General features: G+C 48.6%; 3 protein-coding genes across 5 annotated transcripts in view; 2 read left to right on the top strand and 1 right to left on the bottom strand.

The window, feature by feature from the left end:
• The window catches only part of XPO5 (exportin 5), a 56,952-nt gene extending 48,978 nt beyond the window's left edge, over positions 1–7,974 (top strand). The window contains exons 24-32 of the mRNA XM_028127980.2: positions 1,566–1,663; positions 2,213–2,259; positions 2,695–2,792; positions 3,421–3,483; positions 4,812–4,894; positions 5,325–5,432; positions 5,556–5,693; positions 5,839–6,003; positions 6,162–7,974. Of these exons, the coding sequence (XP_027983781.2) occupies positions 1,566–1,663; positions 2,213–2,259; positions 2,695–2,792; positions 3,421–3,483; positions 4,812–4,894; positions 5,325–5,432; positions 5,556–5,693; positions 5,839–6,003; positions 6,162–6,299 (938 nt within the window). The 3' untranslated portion in view covers positions 6,300–7,974. The remainder of the gene's footprint in view (positions 1–1,565; positions 1,664–2,212; positions 2,260–2,694; positions 2,793–3,420; positions 3,484–4,811; positions 4,895–5,324; positions 5,433–5,555; positions 5,694–5,838; positions 6,004–6,161) is intronic.
• Positions 7,975–8,528: 554 nt separating this feature from the next.
• On the bottom strand, positions 8,529–13,200 carry POLR1C (RNA polymerase I and III subunit C). 3 transcript variants are annotated; one of them, XM_008153258.3, is made up of 9 exons: positions 12,934–13,200; positions 12,750–12,821; positions 10,483–10,590; positions 10,125–10,257; positions 9,744–9,863; positions 9,509–9,661; positions 9,215–9,364; positions 8,986–9,102; positions 8,529–8,862 (listed from the first exon to the last, which is right to left on the bottom strand). In XM_008153258.3, the coding sequence occupies exons 1-9, from the start codon at positions 13,000–13,002 to the stop codon at positions 8,744–8,746; spliced, it is 1,041 nt and encodes a 346-aa protein (XP_008151480.1). In that variant the 5' UTR covers positions 13,003–13,200; the 3' UTR covers positions 8,529–8,743. The 3 variants fall into 3 exon arrangements, with proteins under 3 accessions (XP_008151480.1, XP_054578072.1, XP_027983794.1); XM_054722097.1 differs by lacking the exon at positions 12,934–13,200 and adding an exon at positions 11,175–11,207 and having other exon boundaries at positions 12,750–12,773; XM_028127993.2 differs by lacking the exon at positions 9,509–9,661.
• A 5-nt stretch (positions 13,201–13,205) lies between these two features.
• On the top strand, positions 13,206–17,515 carry YIPF3 (Yip1 domain family member 3). Its single transcript, XM_008153261.3, has 9 exons — positions 13,206–13,418; positions 13,998–14,195; positions 14,352–14,458; positions 15,785–15,830; positions 15,965–16,057; positions 16,207–16,338; positions 16,532–16,645; positions 16,824–16,947; positions 17,049–17,515. The coding sequence occupies exons 1-9, from the start codon at positions 13,338–13,340 to the stop codon at positions 17,195–17,197; spliced, it is 1,044 nt and encodes a 347-aa protein (XP_008151483.1). The 5' UTR covers positions 13,206–13,337; the 3' UTR covers positions 17,198–17,515.
• The last annotated feature ends 1,116 nt before the right edge of the window (positions 17,516–18,631 follow it).

The following is an 18,631-nucleotide window of genomic DNA, read 5'->3' as shown; positions in this document are numbered from 1 at the left end:
CATCATCCCGTTCACCAAAAAAGTTGCAGGTTCGATTCCCACTCAAGGCACATACCTAGGTTTTGGATTTGATCCCTGGTCAGGGCACATATGGGAGGCAACCAATCAATGTTTCTCTTTCCCTTCCTCCCTTCCTGTCACTCCCTCTCTCTCCTTCTCCCTTCCTCTTTCTCTAAAATCAATAAAAATATCCTTCGGTGCCCTAGCCAGTTTGGCTCAATGGTAGAGCACAGCCTGTGGACCAAAGGGTCCCGAGTTCAATTCTGGTAAAGGGCATATACTTGGTTGCAGGCTCCTCCCCACCCTGGGCCCTGGTCAGGGCACATGCAGGAGGCAACCAATCGATGTGTTTCTCTCACATCGGATGTTTCTGTTTTTCCCTCTTCCACTCTCTCTAAAAATCAATGGGAAAATATCGTTGGGTGAGGATTAACAAAAAATATATATATATAAAAATGTATATATGTGCTCTTCTGTCCCCCAGAGCACATACACACACACACACACACACACTCTAGTGGCCCAGTGCACAGATTCGTGCACATTGAAAGAAAATTAATTAGAAGAAATATTTTAATATCACCATTTGCCCTTTCTCTATAATAAAAGTATCAACCAAATTCACGATCGACAATGACAGATCAAAACACACACGTGTGATTGGCGCCAGTGAGAGCTTTATATGTATTGCACATGCACGAGTCAACGTTTATTTTTAAATTGCCAGTGCGCATCATATGTAACGGTCGGTCAGACATATGGTCAGTCACTTAGCCTTTTATATATATAGATATGTTTTTCTTGAGGATTGAAGAAAAAAAAAATAAGGACAAGGAGACTGAAGTAAATAACGGGAAGGCAGTCCAGGGGGCCTTGAAAGCTCATTGCTGGGCACAAATCCTTACCATGCCACTTTTTTTTTTTTTTTTTTTTTCAGAGAGGAAGAGAAAGGGAGAGAGAGAGAGAAACATCAATGATTAGAGAGAATCATCGATTGGCCCCCTACAGGGGATCGAGCCAGCAACCTGGGCATGTGGCCCTTGGCAGGAATCAAACCCGGGACCCTTCAGTCCGCAGGCCGACGCTCTATCCACTGAGCCAAACCAGCTAGGGCTACCATCCCACTTTCATCCTTTTTGTATATTTTGTCAGGTGCTCCTCTTTGAAATTGCACTCTCATACTTCATTGTCATTTGGATTCTTTTTTTTTTTTCCATCTTTTGTTTAGTATCTTTTTTTCCTGCGTTATAAGGAGAATAGTGAAGGAGAGTTTATTACAAGAATGTCTCTTCTATTTTCCGCCCTACTTTCAGACAACCCAGTGCCTATAACATGCAGCCTGGTAGAAAGCATAGTGAAACTAAACATATAATGGAAATGAGTATCCATGCAGCGTAGGATTTTCAGAAAAGAGCTTGAAGATGAGCACAGGATGTTCTTGGCATCTTGCAAGTCCTTTGTCGGTTGACTCTGCCCAAGGATTCTGTTGCCTGACACACAAGGGGAGCTTTAGGATGAGAAGGGCATGTGCTCATGTACTAAAACTTCTTAACCTGCTGCGGCATGGGTCTTTGTGAAGCCTCTGGTGCTCTTCTGTCCCCCAGAGCACTATGAAGCCCTGGTGTCTCCCATCCTTGGACCTCTTTTCACCTACCTCCACATGGTAAGAGATGGGACAGGAACGGTGCGTGGCCTCTCATGACTCTTGCAAGTCAGGAGCATCTGAAAGTGTTGGTTCCTAGCCTTGCCAGGATGTCTGCAACCAGCTCGTCTTTGCTACAGTGGATTAAGCAGCCCCCCAAGAACTAAACTGGTTTAATTGCCCACAAAGCACCTGCAGAGTCGGCTTCTGCTCCTAACTTCCTGTTAGCTGAGGAAAGGTGATCAGAGGAGTGCCTCCCCTGGTTCTGTTTCTCTGACTCTGGAATTAAGCAAGGGAACCAGCTGGGTGGAGAACAAATGTGTCCAGAGTGACTCAGGAATTCTAAATTATTGATCCTTTCCAAGCAAATATGTGTAATTGGCTGCCCTTGTTAGGGGTGTGAGAGGTTACAGAAACCATACCTGGTTTTTAGCCTGTGGGCCTCCCAAGGTTCTGTCTTTGATGCCTGCAACCATCCTTGGCTAATTTTAATCATGAAGTAGACCTTAGATATTATCTGTTCCCACCTTCTACACAGTGCTAGCACTTACTTCCTTTTTGTTTTCCCAGAGGCTTTCCCAAAAATGGCAAGTCATCAACCAGAGGAGCCTGCTGTGGTAAGGAGCATCTCTTCTCCTTGGTGGATGAGCTGAAGCCAAGCTGGGGTGGGGGAAGATCAGAGGGGAGAGGCGGTTTCCGCTGTCTCTGGGCTAGAACAGCAGTGGGTTATAGTCATTCTCAGCCTAGAGGAATGATAGGTGGCTTGTCTGTGACCTTTAGTCAGACTCGGATAAGACTCAGACTTCATAAGGGGGTACCTTCACCTGCCTTAGGAGAATGCTGAGCCATCTTAGCCACTTAGGATTTTGATCCAGTACTCTGCCAACGGGATATAGTCACAAGTCAAATGATCCTCAATGGTTCATTGCTGTCCATTCCCACCAGAAGCACGCCAGGAGAAGGAACAGGGCACAGTTTAGTTAGGGTCACTGCTTTTCTTGTCCTTTCCTTTTTTGCACTTCATGGAACCTTGACCCTCTGGTGTTCTGCAGTGGAGAAGATGAGACTGCAGAGGAAAACCCAGAGTCTCAAGAGATGCTAGAGGAGCAACTGGTGAGGATGTTAACCCGAGAAGTCATGGACCTAATCAGTAAGTGGCATGTGGAAACCGGGGGAAGTAGAGAAGAATTTTTCTGGAGAAAGAACTGGTCACCCACCCAACCCCATTAAGGCATGTTCGCAGCAATACTAACAGGTTGATGAGAAATAATTAAGTAGAAACAAGGTAGTCCTTAAATCAACCTCTGGACATTTTATGAATGGCAAACTGAATTATATTTGTTCATACTAAGACCAAAATATAAGGAAATGGTCTAAAATAACAGGAGAAATTCGGATTAATGGTAGGAATAACTTCTGGCTTTGTCGAAATAGGGGAAAATTTTTAATCCTTGGACATAAAGGTGGTTAATTTTTATTTTATTTAATTTTTGGTCATTTCATTTGTTTGTGATACAAAGTAGACCAAAGATGTATCAGGTATCCTCTCCTGGTCACTTAGTCTCAGAGAATTCTGTAATTTCCCTGCAGTTAATATAACTTGAAGAGGGATCAGAAGTCTGGTCAAATACCTTCATTTCTGTTAGTGAAGCTGATGTTCCTGGACAGTACCCCACCTTCTCCCCTTCCCATCTGCCCAGAGACAGTTTGGGATCTAGTGGCCCGAGATGGCTGTTGTCTGGTGGTAACAAGCCAGTAACCCTGCTTTCTTGCTTTAGCGGTATGCTGTGTTTCAAAAAAAGGTGCTGACCACAGTACTGCTACCCCTGCAGATGGAGATGGTGAGTCTGTTGCATGGCCCTTGGAGAGGACTAATAGGCTCCTAAATATTGTCCCTTCTGTAGCCAGGTCAGTTCTGGAAGAAACTCTTTCCCTAACAGTCTGATGTGGATGAGATGTTGTACATCTAGATTTCATCTCTGCTGGCCTCCTTGCTGTATTCCTCCAAACTATACTCCATCTCAGAGCCCTTGCACTGGCTGTTTCCTCCAGAATGATTTTTCCTCCCAACTATATGCATTGCCTGTTCCCTTGTTTCATTTGGGTCTCTGCTCAAATGTTACCTCCAATAGGTCTTCCATGACCAACTTACCAAAAATAGCAACCCCAACCATGGGCTATATTCTCTGCTCTATATTTCCGTTTTGCTGTTAATCCTCACCCAAGGATATTTTTCCATTGATATTTATTTTAAAATACATTTTTATTTATTTTAGAGAGAGGAAGGGAGGAGAAAGGGATAGAGAGATAGAAACATCAATGAGAGAGAAACATCGATCGGCTGCCTCTTGCATGCCCCCCACTGGGGATCAAGTCGGCAACCCGGGCATGTGCCCTGATTGGGAATCAAACCGTAACCTGGTTCATAGGTCCACGCTCAACCAGTGAGCCACACTGGCCGGGCTTCCATTGATTTTTAGAGCGAGTGGAAGGGGAGGGGTGAGACAGACAGAAACATTGATGTGAGAGAGACATCAATTGGTTTCCTCCCACACGTGCCCGAACAGGGCCTGGAATCGAGCCTGCAACCGAGGTACATGCCCTTGACCGGAATCGAACTTGGGACCCTTCAGCCCACGGGCCGACGCTCCATTCACTTAGCCAAACCAACTAGGGCATCCTCTGCTCTATTTTTCTCCACGGCACTTATCGCTACCTGATGTTACTTTTGTTTTGTTTTTTATGATGTCACGTATTATTTATGAATTCATTTATTATTTGTGTGTCTCATTAGGATGTCAGCTCCCATCAGGGAATGGACTTTGTGCTATTCCTGTGATATCCCCAGTAACTAAATTAGTGTCCACTACAGTAGGTCTTCATATATTTGTTCAGTGACAAAAGTTCCTCACTAGTGGCAGCTTTTTAGTAACTGTCCAGAAAACCTCGTTTCCCACTGCTTCCCACATGTACAGCTAGGTACATGTCTAGATCTGCCAGGGGCAGTGGCTTCTATACCCTTTCATGAGGCTTGGGGGCCACCCAGTGCTACTCAACCGCCAGTCAGCCCAGGTACTGAACTCTCCTGTATTCTGTGAGCTTCTGTCAGGACAGGAGAGTCTGCTCTGTTCTGAAAGGTTGGAGTTAACATTCTGCTCTCTGCTTACAGATGAAGAGATGATGGCCACAGAGGTAACCCCCTCGGCCATGGCAGAGCTTACAGACCTGGGCAAATGCCTAATGAAGCACGAGGTGGGTGGAGGGCAAGGTGATGTTTTCTCCTTTTCCAGCTGTGGAGCCAGCTTCCACTATTCTCACTCTGTGATGCCTTCAAAAAAGTTTTGAGGGTAATACTCCTTTATATGAGTTAAGTTCCTAGTTCCTAAAGTTCGAGAAAAGAGTGGGAAGAGCTGAAGGTCATGTCTCCCTTATGGGTGTGGGCAAAGGCTCTCAGAAAAACTCAGAAGCAGGCCGGAGCTCTGTCTCCTTCCGATACATAGGTTTCCTCTTCTATATTGGTTGTTTTTTCTTTTTGACTGCCTGATTTACATAGAGAGGAAATAAGCTCATTTCTCTTATCATTTTCCTGCTTACCTACTATTAAAACTCCAGCTCATGATACATAATACTCAGAGAAAGTTGTGCTTACTTTCCCATTGTAATCCTTCATCCTTTCCATTAGGATGTTTGTACGGCGCTATTAATTACAGCCTTCAATTCCCTGGCCTGGAGGGATACTCTGTCCTGCCAGAGGACGACGACACAGCTGTGCTGGCCCCTTCTCAAACAAGTATGGTTATTTGCCCCTTCTTGAAAGGTTTGGGTCATAAGGATTGACTGAATCATTTGGAAGAATTGGGGTGCTGGGGCCTTCAGAGTCCCACTTTGGCCCTCAATGTAGCTGTCTCCCCAGGTGCTGTCAGGGACACTGCTCGCAGATGCTGTGACATGGCTTTTCAGCAGCGTGCTGAAGGGCTTGCAGACACACGGGCAGCATGAAGGCTGCATGGCTTCACTGGTGCACCTGGCTTTTCAGATCTACGAGGCGCTGGTGAGTTGGGCAGGACAGCCAGGCTTCATCCTTCACAGCCAGGCCTTACTCTAAACATAGGCAGCTGCCTAGTTGCTAGTGCTGCATGGGGAAAGTGGCAGAGCCCAAACCTACTCCATTTAGTGGGTTTATCCTTACTTCTCAGCGTCCCAGGTACCTGGAGATAAGAGCTGTTATGGAGCAGATCCCTGAAATACAGAAAGACTCTCTGGACCAGTTTGACTGCAAGCTTTTGAACCCCTCTCTGCAGAAAGTTGCTGACAAGCGCAGGAAGGACCAATTCAAACGCCTCATTGCTGGTTGTATTGGGGTAGGTCATGCACCTTCCTTTGTGCTCCCAACCACCTTGCGGTCTTAGACGATGTGTTCAGAAACCAGCTGTATTCATTGACCATTATGGTGAGATTACCTTTAAAACAACCCGCTGTCAGGGTCCAGCATTAGTTCTTTCTCATTTGTTTTCCACAGAAACCCTTGGGAGAGCAGTTCCGGAAAGAAGTTCACATTAAGAATCTTCCATCACTTTTCAAAAAAACAAAGCCAGTGTTGGAGACGGAGGTGCTAGACAAAGAGGAGGGCGGCCTGGCCACCATCTTTGAACCGTGAATCAAGCTTTTGGGCATCCTTCCTTGGCCTTTATTGTCATCTCTTCTCCTCCTTTGTAGCTAATCTCTAGGCCCCTCTCCACTGCCACCTCACTTACCACCATGGTCAGCCTGGAGAGATCCAGGTCTGGAGCTGGAGAGTGGGCCCTGTGCAGGGCTAGAAGTCATTATACTAAAGTCCAAAAAGGGAGTTAGGGCTTACACCACGCTGTCTAGACCTCCCAGGTATCGCCCATTCTACTTGGAGTTTTGGCTTTTCCAAGAGAGAAAAGCTAGAGCAGAGCAGCCCTTCTCCCCAAGCTCTCCCACCCCCATGCAGCCATACACATGTGCAGAGTGGTAACTAGGGGTGCTATACCCAACACTGCAACTAGCCAACCTTGTGGCAAGGGCTTAGCCCTGAACGACTTGTCCAGAGTTTTTCCTAGACCACTGCAAGTACCACCGACTCCCCAGCTGCTGGGCTGGCAGGAAGCCTTCCCCATCCCCGAGGGGCATGTGTGGGTCAGGTGCTGAGTGCTGAATTTGGCCAGTTCCCTCACTGTTTGAGCAAGAATCTGGTCAGCTGATGGGATCCATGGTATAGGCTAGTGCTAAGCCCCGGACGCAGTATCAAGTGTACCTTCAGGGACCGGGGCTGGGTCAGCATCAGTAGTGCTAACATTCCCCTTAGAGCTCACACATGCCCTTCCTTGAATGACCTCTCAGTGTGGTTTCCCCAGCCCCAGGGTCTACTCAGGCACAAGAGCCTCAGTACCCTAGCTAGTGTCACGTGATGCCATTGGCATCTAAGGATAATCCAGACCAACTAGGCTACATCTGTGACAAGCAGCTAGCAAAGCCACTGGTCTCTCGTAGGACTAGCTGAGTCCAGGTGCCTTCAAAAATCTCATGGCCTTTCAGGTCCCTGGCCACTTCTCTCATGGGCCATTTCCAAAAGGAAATATGCCTTCCTAATGTGAGTCTCCAGTCCATTCTAGAGATCACAGGATGGTCCTCTAAGCATAGGATACATGGATACAGGACCCTAGCCTTGAGGTCATTGCTGGCCATAGACAAGCTTAATCCATACAGAAACTATATAGTGTGTGTCCATGTGTTCTGCAAAAAGACAGAGGGCTGTCATCAATCCACTGGTGAGGGTTTCAGTGAGGACTGAGGAGAGCAGTGTGGGCTGAAGCTGCAGCTTTTAGCTGGTGCTGGTCCTCAGGCAGGGGAGGTTCAGGAAGAGAGAAGCTGGGGAAACACGACTTGGTGTCTGGTATAGCTGTTTCTATGGCACATTCTTGTCCCACATCCCAGGGGTGGTACTCTGGGCTTGTCAACTGTGAAGGCCATCTCAAAGCATGGTTCCCTCCAAACTTGTTAGCTGTCTACTCCTCTCTGTCGTTGGGGCTGTGGAGGGCATAGTTGTATTTATTGTGTTGTACTATTTTTAACATCTTGTGACTTCATGCTAGAAGTTTTCTATTGTTTATAGAACCTTTTTGTAGAAACATAACTCTAAAGCACATCTGCATGTCAGTAAAAATCTCAATTTCATACAGAAAGCCCCATCTGTCTGTTTCAACCTAGTGACGTACTTCAGGGTCACTGTTCCATGAGAGTGGACAGGAAGAACTGATGGACATGCTGTCAGGCTAGAAAAAGATTTCTATCCCTGACAAATATAGACCAGGCAGCCCACACCACTCCCAGTGCTCATTGGTGGCTCTGGACCTGTCCCTGATAGTCCAAAGGGAATTGATATTCTTCCTCATGTGTGTGTGTGTGTGTGTGTGTGTGTGTGTGTATGTATGTATTGGTTTCAGAAAGGGAGAGGGAAAAAGATAAAAACATCAATGAGAGAGAATCATTGATAGCTGCCTCCTGCACGCCCCCTACTGGGGATCGAGCCAGTGACCTCTTAGTTCCTGAGTCGACTCTCAGCTGCTGAGCCACACTGGCCAGGCACTCATGGTTCTTGATGGCAATGTAATTTGCTAAGGACCACCCTTTTTTCTCTCAGCCATTTCCCCCAGTATCCAAGAGGTAGGGTAAATGGCATACAGTATTTTCTGACTATGTCCCCAGAAAACACCTCAATTTGGCGTCTCTCATGTAGCCTTGTTGGCCCTAACCTGCAATGACATCTAGGACCAGTATGCTGTTAACGCCAAACCTATTTGAACTGAGGCCCCATGTTTGTGAACCAAACCTGAAGAAGTGGTCTCAGACAAAACACTTTTTGTTCAGATGTGAATTTATTTACATGGGGGCCTTATAAAGGCATAAAAGTCGCATTTTGTGACACATTTAACAAAATGTATTGCCTAAAATGAAGCTGGAATTGTCCCAGTCACATTAGGCTCTCTTCAGCAGTCCTGTGGCAGCAGGTCAGAACCCAAAATCGTCAGCGTGCCTCAGGAGCATCCAAGCCCAGTCATGCTAGTAAGTCTGCAAGCCTCAGTCCATCTGAACTGCATCTAGTTCATCCAAGAACCGCCGGCACTTGCCCATCAGTACCTTGATGGCTTCGCTCACCAGCACATCAGGTGGTAATACCCCCGTTGACTCGACAGAGACTGGAAACCAAAGAGACAGTTTAGCCTAGACTGCTTGCTAGATTTTACATCTGAACTCATATGCAAGGAAGCTATAACACCAAAGAGCTGTCCCCCACCACTCCCTGCAAACTGGATACTCACAGATATAATGGTCCCGAACCCGAGCAAGCCGTACAACCTTCTTTAGCTTCTCATTCCGGAAGACTTCCCTGCTGAAGGTATCTAGCCGGGGATTGGCAACTCTGGCCACCTTTTTACCTAATGAAAACAAACCATGTTATCAACACATGAGCCCAGCTTTCATTCTCTCTGCTTTCAAAGAAAATATACCTTAAGCCCTGACCTGAACAGCATCCCAAAAACCATATACCTTGGACTTCATGCACCTCGATAACACCAGGTGAGAAGCACCGGCTCAGCTCTTCAGCTGCCTCCCCTTCCACAGGCTCCAACAGTGTGATGTCTGGCAGGAGCCTATAACTGGCTGTTGCCACAGGTGAAAACTTGGCATGATCTTTACCTAGAAGGAAATCAGAGCCTGTGGGAAAACCTTTCTTGACATTCCCAAAGCCTGTCGGTGACATCTTAGCTGAGTCCCGTAGCCACACCTCACCCCACTGTATTCAAACTACCTTCTTCCCAGGGCAGCTCATGGGGTTCTCACCAATGCCCTTGACACAGTGCATGAGCAGGTCAATCTCCTGGCCAGGCCGCAGCTGAGCAATGAGGATATCATCATGCACTGGTCGGATGGTGCCCTCCGGGAAGAGGTCAGCCTGGTTCCCCAGGGGAACCCATGTCATGTGCCTGGTGTACACTAGAAGAAGCACATCAAAAGACCTGAGTTCCTAAAATTAGCACCCAACAGGTAGGCCCTCTGTCACCCTACCAATGCTCACCTTTGTGGTTCACATAGAGTTCATTGGGGTCAGAGGAATCTTTAGCAGCATGGGGGTTCCGAGTACACCTGACTTGAAGCCGAAACTGCAGAGTGTCTATTTCTGTGCCTTCTTCATCTCCTGCACAAAGGGAGTGGCATCTCTCAAAGGACTAGTGCACATTCGAGTGCCAGGCACCATACTGAGTGCATTACATTTCTCATTTAATACTCTTAACAAATTCATTAAAATCAAGGCACGTGTTCTCACAGTTAACACTAATGTACCAAAAGTTTAGTATAGTCGATCCAGGATTTGAACATAGGCAGTCTGATTTCACAATCTACTCCACAGAAAAGAGCTACTCGCCTTCTCCCACAATTTCATTTCTCAAGCCCTCACCTTGGTTCCGATATTCAAAAAGACGGGGATCAGCATGAATGGGAATGAGCCCCAAGCGATGAGCGAGGATCTCATCCTGGACAATGGATGTGTTGTTGTACACCAGGACCTTTTCCACAGCCATGGTTGGCACCTGCCCAACAAAACAGAATCATCTACCAAGACATAAACTCCCTGCCTGCTGACATAGGTAGGGAAAGACCTCTTCCTCTGAGAATGCTTGATGAAAAATTTACAAATGAGCAGGAGAAACGCTCAGCAGAATTTCAGGAAAACTAAGCCTTGAGACAATTGTACAAGCGAGGTAATGGCAAGGTCTCCCCACACAACTCGCCCCTGCCACCATGCCCACCAATACCTCAGCTAATAGAATACGCCGAAAAGCATTGGCAATGGCTGCATCAATTCCCACCATGTCAAACTCCAGTGCATTTTCATCCATGTGTACCACATCCACACGGAAATTCTAAAAAAACACACAAAAAACACTAAATGAATCTTGCTCTCTGTATAGTCAATACCTTCCCTCTGGAAATTCCCCTTAAAGTATTAACATTCTTCTTCATCCAAAAACCTCTCTTTGCTCAGATGTCCCTCATTAGATGTTCCTTTCTCCCCCAATTTTTAAAAAAATATTTTTTTATTGATTTGGGAGAGGGAGAGAGAAATATCAATGAGAATCATTGATGGACTGCCTCCTGCATGCCCCCCACTGGGGATTGAGCCCACAACCCAGGCATGTGTCCTTGACCGGAAATGAACCCAGGACCCTTCAGTCCACAGGCCGATGCTCTATCCACTGAGCCATACTGGCTAGGGCTCTCCCCTAATTCTTCGTTTTTGTTTTTAATTTATTGGGGTGACATGGGTTAATAAGATCATACAGGTTTCAAGTACACACTCTTGGATACATGATCTGTATATTGCATTGTGTATTCACCACCCAAGTCAAATCATCTTCCATCACTATATATTTGACCCCCTTTACCTTTTACTATCCTCTCACACACACACACCCCTTCCCTCTGGTAACCATATTATTGTCAGTACCTATGAGTTTTATTTTCCTTGTTTGTTCATTTGCTGCTTTCAGTCAGGAAGGGAGAGAAACATCAATGATGAGAAGAAATCACTGATCGGCTACCTCCTGCATGCCCCCTACCGGGGATACAGTCCACAACCCCAGCATGTGCCCTGACCAGGAATTTAACCATAACCTCCTGGTTCACAGGCCAATGCTCAACCACTGAGCGACACCAGCTGGACTGTACCACATCTTCTTTATCCAATCATCTATCAAAGGACACCAGTTGTTTCTGTGTGTCTCTGCATTATGGCTTTCAGCCAGACCATCCAGAGAGACTATTCTAGAAAACATGCTTCCATACTGCTTAGTGCAGTTGACACTAAACCCATATCTTGTTAGCCTTTTCTGTTTAGCATTGTTGATAGGATCCCTTCTTTTTCAAACTAGTGCCTTGATTTCTGAGCACCAATCTTTTGGTTCTCTTCCTCCTCTGATGAATCCTAAATTGACTCACTACCTTCCGCCTACACTATAAACGTTACTTCCCAATTTTTCCCTCCAGAGTGACCTCAACCACACTCAGTCTTAGCAATTATCTGTTCTGACAACTCCCAAAATATCTCACTTCTCATCTCAATTCAAACATATATTCTACTAGCCTGATAGACTTATCTACTTGCAGGAAACTAAATGCATCATCAATCCCCAAATCTATTATCAATGAATGATGCCCCCGATTCATCAGTTCCCCAAGCTAGGTCATTTTACACTCCCCGCTTACAACCATATCAATGCAATCACCAAACATACTTTCTACATCCCCTTTGCTCTATCACCTACAGTCCCTAAGACACATTTCAATCTTGCCCACCACTCATGCCCTTCCATTTTATACTTTTAAAAAAATATGTTTTTACTGATTTTTAGAGAGGAAGGGAGAGGGATAGAGAGAACATCCGTGAGAGACACATCGATAGGCTGTCACCTGCACGTCCCCTACAGGGGATGAGGCTGCAACCTAGGCATGTGCCCTGACCTGGAATAGAACTGAGACCTCTTGGTTCATGAGTCAACGCTCAACCACTGAGTAACAGCCGCCAGGCCATCCACTTTATATTCTAGCAATAATGAACTGCGTGGACATTCCCACAGCACAGCTCACACAGCCGTTATAATTTAGCTTCTCTTCTTAGTTTCTCCTCATCTTTCGCTGTTCTCAGCTTCTGCTCATTGTTCTAGGCTCAATGCGGATGTCATCTCTTTAACGAAATCTTTCATTCCTCTATCCTCCCTTCCATTCTAGATTAAGTGCTTCTGCGGGATGGGATACCCCCACCCCACTCCACCCCCCTCGTCCTTACTGCTATCAACCGCGCTTTCCACGTTATACTGAAATCATTTGTTTATGCGCGCTCTTCTCCAACAAGACTGAACATCTTGTTCGCAGAACAGGGTGGAAACCATGTGTACACGGAGCACATTGGTCAATACACGTTTTATGAACCGAGTCAATCCCCAGGGACAGCTTCTGAGCACAGGCGGCTCAAACCACCAGGCCCGATCCTCACACTCTCTCCGACATGTCCAGCTCCACCCACCTTTTCAAAGCGCTCCTGGTCCCAGGCATCATCATAGCCCGAATAGTTACCGGGAAAGTCGGTGGTGTGAACCTAAAGGAAAGAGACACGAGTCTGTCCGCGAAGGGGCAGCGAGGCTAAGCCCGTCCGCACTCCTGTTCCCCTCTCATTTTTCTCCTCCCGACTTCAAGGCCACAAAGCTTACATTGCGAACTCCGAACTCCCCTAGAACCACGCGGCTCCGCATCTCTTCCACCGCCTGGGCCGCCGCCATCTTCGAGCCCTCCACGTGATTAAGGTTGCAACTGGCGCGTACGTTCCAGTCGCCCTCCTCCGTCTCCAAGGCAACGCGTCACCGCCTGGAAGATTAAATATCGCGAGACTCTGCCCTCTTCCACGTCCCCAGCTTCCGGAAGTCAGTTTGAGCCAAACATCCGGGTTTCTCTTTTTTTTTTTCTTCTTCCTTTTTTTTTTCTTTTCTTTTTTGCGGTCCGGTTGATCCCACCTCTCTCGCCCTGTACCTTTCCTTCTCTCAGGCCCACGTCTCTCCCACTCGCCCTCCGCGCGCGGGAGTAGCGCGGGCTTCAGCGACGGGAGCCCTCGAGGGACATGGCAACTACGGCGACGCCGGCCGGCGGCTCCCGAAATGGGACTGGCCCGGAATGGGGAGGGTTCGAAGAAAACATCCAGGTAATGGCCTCAAGGCCAGCAGCCCTAGGGGCGGCAGTGGTCAGAAGTGTCGTGGGGACTCTCCCCCGGGCCCTAGAAGTCTGCTCCATTTGCAGCACTTTTCCTCTCCTTTGGGTCTTCGTGCTCACGACAGTCCGTGGGACTAGTGCTGACCTGAAAGGGCGGACATGGACTCCAGCCAGAGGGCCTCGGGTCTTTGGCCCCACACGCTTTCCTTCGGGATCGGTCGGGGTCATGGGGAGTAGTGCACTAGCTAAAACCATACTGTGTGCACAGTCTTGTTTGGAGTTGGGAAAGACAAAGGAAGTGGGCACTTGGGCAGTCCTTTGGGCTTTGATAGGGAAGGTGGGAGAAAGACATGTATGGGAGGCAGGGAGTCCTCGGTTCCTCAGGCTAGAAAAGAGAGAGAACCAAGGTTCTGAGAAGGAAGGAGTGGAAGAGAATAGCATGATCTGTGGTGATTCCAGGCCAACTCCCCAGTCGTGGAAGAACAAAGCCCCAAGTCCTGGGATGAACAAAGAGGGACTTGATGGATGGAGCAGAAAGGTCCTGCACTCTAGGAGCTTATTGTCTTCACAGGGTGGGGGCTCAGCGGTGATTGACATGGAGAACATGGACGATACTTCAGGCTCCAGCTTCGAGGATATGGGTGAGCTGCATCAACGCCTGCGTGAAGAAGAAGTAGATGCTGATGCAGCCGCTGCTGAAGAAGAGGATGGGGAATTCCTGGGCATGAAGGGCTTTAAGGGACAGTTGAGCCGGCAGGTGGCTGACCAGGTAAGCAAGACGATCCCTGGCAGGTGGAAAAGTACGCCTAGGAGGCCGCAGGTTCTGGCATAGAACCATGTAGAAATCCAACAGAAAATACCCAGAGGGCTCAGAGCCAACAGTCTGACAATACCGTCCACCCCATCCTTGTCTTCCTTACTTCAGATGTGGCAGGCAGGGAAGAGACAAGCCTCTAGGGCCTTCAGCTTGTATGCCAACATCGACATCCTGAGACCCTACTTTGATGTGGAGCCTGCCCAGGTGCGAAGCAGGTGAGGATCCTTCTCCTGACAGAAGCTGCCCTCCTCACATCTAAACTACAGCCAGAGACCAAGCCCTTAGAATCCCCCTTTTCCTGACACCACCAGCCCTCATCATTACATCTGTATTCCAGCTGCACCATTCCTCTTACCGGTCCCGGAACAGGATATGGTGTTAACACCACCTCCTCCTCTTTTCCATCTAGTAAACCACTCATCTTCCCTCAGAACCTAGCTCAAATGTCGCTTCCTTTGTTTCTCATTCCTCACCCTATGCCCAGCTTGTCCTTTCCTGGTGCTCCCATGGAGGTCTGTGCTTTCCTCTAACAGATAACACTTACCAAACATACCAAACTCACGGCCGGCAGGCCGCGTGCCTCGTTTATTTAAGCAGTGCTATACTTTCTTTTCTCGGGTCTGTCTCCCCAGAGACCTCCTCAAAAGCAGGCTCTGTTTTGCTTATCATCTTATTCCCAGCACCAGAACAGTCTCTGCACCAGAATATCAGTACATAGTTGTTGACTGACTTTTCAAGAACTGGAATTAATCTTGGTTGTGGTTCTTTGTTGATCCTTTCATTTAACCAATACTCAGCAAATACCCAGTACACTCAGCAAGTACTTACTAAGCTTTTTCTCTGCAAACTCTGCTAGTTGTGTCCGAGTTAGTGGGGAAGACAAGTGGGAGCCTTGCCCTTGAGGGCAGTTAGAGTACAGCCCTCATTTGCTATGAAGGGACACATGGGGGACATCTGACCCAGAGTAGGCTAGGGGGGGGCAGGGGGGGCTTCCCAGGAGAGTAGTCTAGTCACATTCCAAGGTATTATTAGGAGCTAGCCACTTAGGAAGAGAGGGGGGACTTGTATTCCTTCTGCCTGGAGTTTTCATACCGCTTCAAATACGTTTCAAGAAAAGACTCGGCAGTGCCTGGAGGAATGATAATCAGGAAGAGAGGCAGGAGGCACACTGGTTCCCTCAAGTACCACCTTCAAAACCTTCCCCAGGGCTTCACCATCACAGTTCGGAAATCTGGGCATTCTCGGAGTTTGCCTTTTAAAGGAGAGCAGTTCAAATAGGTAAATTCTCAAACCCTCTCCGAGGCCCCGCTGGGCTCCCTGAGCTTCATATTGCTGCTGCATCCATCAGCACAGCATCAGGGGTGGTCCTTCCTGGAAGCATTTTTCGGGCAAAGAAGTGATTTCCTCATTCCCTGTCCGCCTTTACTACCCTCTTCTCCCTTTACCATCTAGCATGTTCTCTGGAGTTAGAAAGATGAATAAGATTCAGGCCCTCCAGAACCTCATAAGTGCTGCCTCTGCTCTCATCTCTCCTCTCCCAGGCTCCTGGAGTCCATGATCCCCATCAAGATGGTCAACTTCCCCCAGGTGAATAGAGGGTAGCATGACTGGAAGAGCCAGCCAGGGGACGCCCTAGGGCAGAGGGTGGGGTCACCAGGCCAAACCTGGGAAGGAGTAAACAGAAGAGCCATTGTACCCTGAATGAGTTGGTATTTTGACAGAAAATCGCTGGTGAGCTCTATGGACCTCTCATGCTGGTCTTCACACTGGTTGCCATTCTCCTCCACGGGATGAAGACGTCTGACACCATTATCGTAAGCAGGACAGAGGACTTTGGGGGGTGGCTGAGTTGAGCTGCCCAAGGAGAAAAAGTTGCAGTGAGTTAGAAGCAGCCCTGCGGATAGCCCTGGGTAAGGCTGAGACCAGAGGCCTCCCAGGACTAAGTAGAGCCTTCACCCCACAGCGGGAGGGCACCCTGATGGGCACAGCCATTGGCACCTGCTTTGGCTATTGGCTGGGTGTCTCATCCTTCATCTACTTCCTCGCCTACCTGTGCAACGCCCAGATCACCATGCTCCAGATGCTGGCACTGCTGGTAAGGAGTCCAGCATGGTGGTGGGCAAGGGTGACCTTATAACAGTAGCCAGGCCCTGGTGTGCATCTGTCCTGGGGCTCCAGGGCCTGGAATGGGATAAGCTGGCCGGTGGGCCATGTCTTTCTCAGGGTCCCCGTGAGGGTCCAAAGGCCAGCCCACCCTGAGAGATTCTCCTCTCCACCTTCCTTCCTAGGGCTATGGCCTCTTTGGGCACTGCATTGTCCTGCTCGTCACCTACAACATCCACCTGCACGCCCTCTTCTACCTCTTTTGGCTGCTGGTGGGGGGGCTGTCCACCTTGCGTATGGTAAGCTGGGCATGTTTCCAGGGGTGGGCTGTCCTCCCGGGGAGCTGGGGAAAGCTCTTAAGAGGCTCTCAGTGGGGGAGAAGAGCCCGAAGAGGGTTCTGATCTGGGGAGGAGTATCTTCTCCACACTGCTCACCGGAGCCGGGACCGCTGCCTGAGCTAAATTCCTGTGGCCCTAGGTGGCAGTGTTGGTGTCACGGACTGTGGGCCCCACACAGCGGCTGCTCCTCTGTGGCACCCTAGCTGCCCTACACATGCTCTTCCTGCTCTATCTGCACTTTGCCTACCACAAGGTGGTAGAGGGTAAGTGACAGGAGGCCTGGGTGTGGGGGAAGGGAAGCACAGCTGCCTAGGGCAGGATCCAGCTAGCTCTTGCTCACATTCCATCCTCCTCCTCCTCTCAGGGATCCTAGACACACTGGAGGGCCCCAACATCCCACCCATGCAGAGGGTCCCCAGAGACATCCCCGCTGTACTCCCTGATGCGAGGCCTCCAGCCAGCGTGCTCAACACTACAGTCAAGGCCGTCGAGGTGATCCTGCAGTCACACTGACCCGCTGAAACCCTTGGCCAGCCCCCTTGAGCCCTGCTGCAGAGTGGAGGAAGATTCCAGGACAGAACTGAAGACACGTCTCTGATGGGGTCTGCAGCTGCCAGAGCTGTAGCCGCTGAAGCACCTCCTTCGACGCCTGTTGGGGCTTCAGAAGAGCACACGGCCAGGAGCCCTGGCCAGGACTGCAGGGCTCTGCAGCCAGTGCAGAAAGTGGGTCAGCGCCTCTGAGGCCCTCTCACCACCCACCCCTTCCTTCCTCTTTATTTCTCCCACATTGTCTTGTTAAATATAGACTTGGTAATTAAAATACTGATTGAAGTCTGGGACTGCAGCTACCCTTCCAGTGGCCCTCCCTGCCACCCTACTTCCTGTGCTCTTTGCTGTTCTGTCAGTGGTGGTATTGTCATATGTTCCCTTATCTATACCCTCAGGATGGAAGGTGGGACAGTCGGGATGAAGGTAGGACAGCCCAGACTACCCTGAAGCCAGTGATTGGATATGGAACCTGTCCCTGGGTGCAGAGGACACCTGACCCATGGAGCAGCAGGGAGGCCTCAAACACAAGAACCATAAGTCTGGTGGAGCAGTGCACCCAGCTTGAGTCTGGGTCACCAGTGGAGCAATGACAATTGGACAGAAACGTCCAGGCTCAACCCCATGTCATTATAAGGCCCTTATACACCTGGGCCATTGTGTAGGAATCATTTTCCTGGGTCGGCTCACATTTGAAGCCAAACTTGGCTTTGCCCAGGTTATATTGGAGCCAGAGGAACACACTCTTCAGGAGTTCTGTCCTTCCTCTTCAAGAATGCTGGTTACTCTTAAAACAACTACTCGGTGGCTGAGCATCGACCTGTGAACCAGGAGGTCATGGTTCAATTCCCAGTCAGGGCACATGACCGGATTTCGGGCTCAGTCCCCAGTGTGAGGCGTGCAGGAGGCAGCTGATCATTGACTCTCATCATTGATGTTTCTCTCTCCCTTCCTCTCTGAAATCAATAAAGATACACACACACACATATATATATATATATATATATTTTTTTTTTTTAACGTCACAACCCAAATAGCACCATCCACCCCACCACCTATTTAATCTGCCCCACTGGTTAACAAGAAATAGAATTTTTTACCTCTCTTCACTACACTTCTATTACTCATTAAGAAAAAAAAATTTTTTTTACCCTAGTAAATCTAGGTCAGCATCTTGCCTTCCTAATAAAGGGACTAATAAAGTTGTGCCCTTCATTCGCCTGAGGCTCCCCGACCATCACCCTTGGAAAAATTCCAACATTACAGTGTGTCCCTCCTGACGGCTTCAGCCCACTTCCCATGGCCCCCACCACCACTCCAGGTCCTGATCCTGCACCCCGTTTACTTGGGCTACCCTCGGTCTCGCAGGTACTCAGCCTCAGTATCAACAGTGCCCTCAGC

Source organism: Eptesicus fuscus, chromosome 10, assembly GCF_027574615.1.
Source record: "Eptesicus fuscus isolate TK198812 chromosome 10, DD_ASM_mEF_20220401, whole genome shotgun sequence".
NCBI lineage: Eukaryota > Metazoa > Chordata > Mammalia > Chiroptera > Vespertilionidae > Eptesicus > Eptesicus fuscus.
This window is presented reverse-complemented; position numbering and strand designations above follow the sequence as displayed.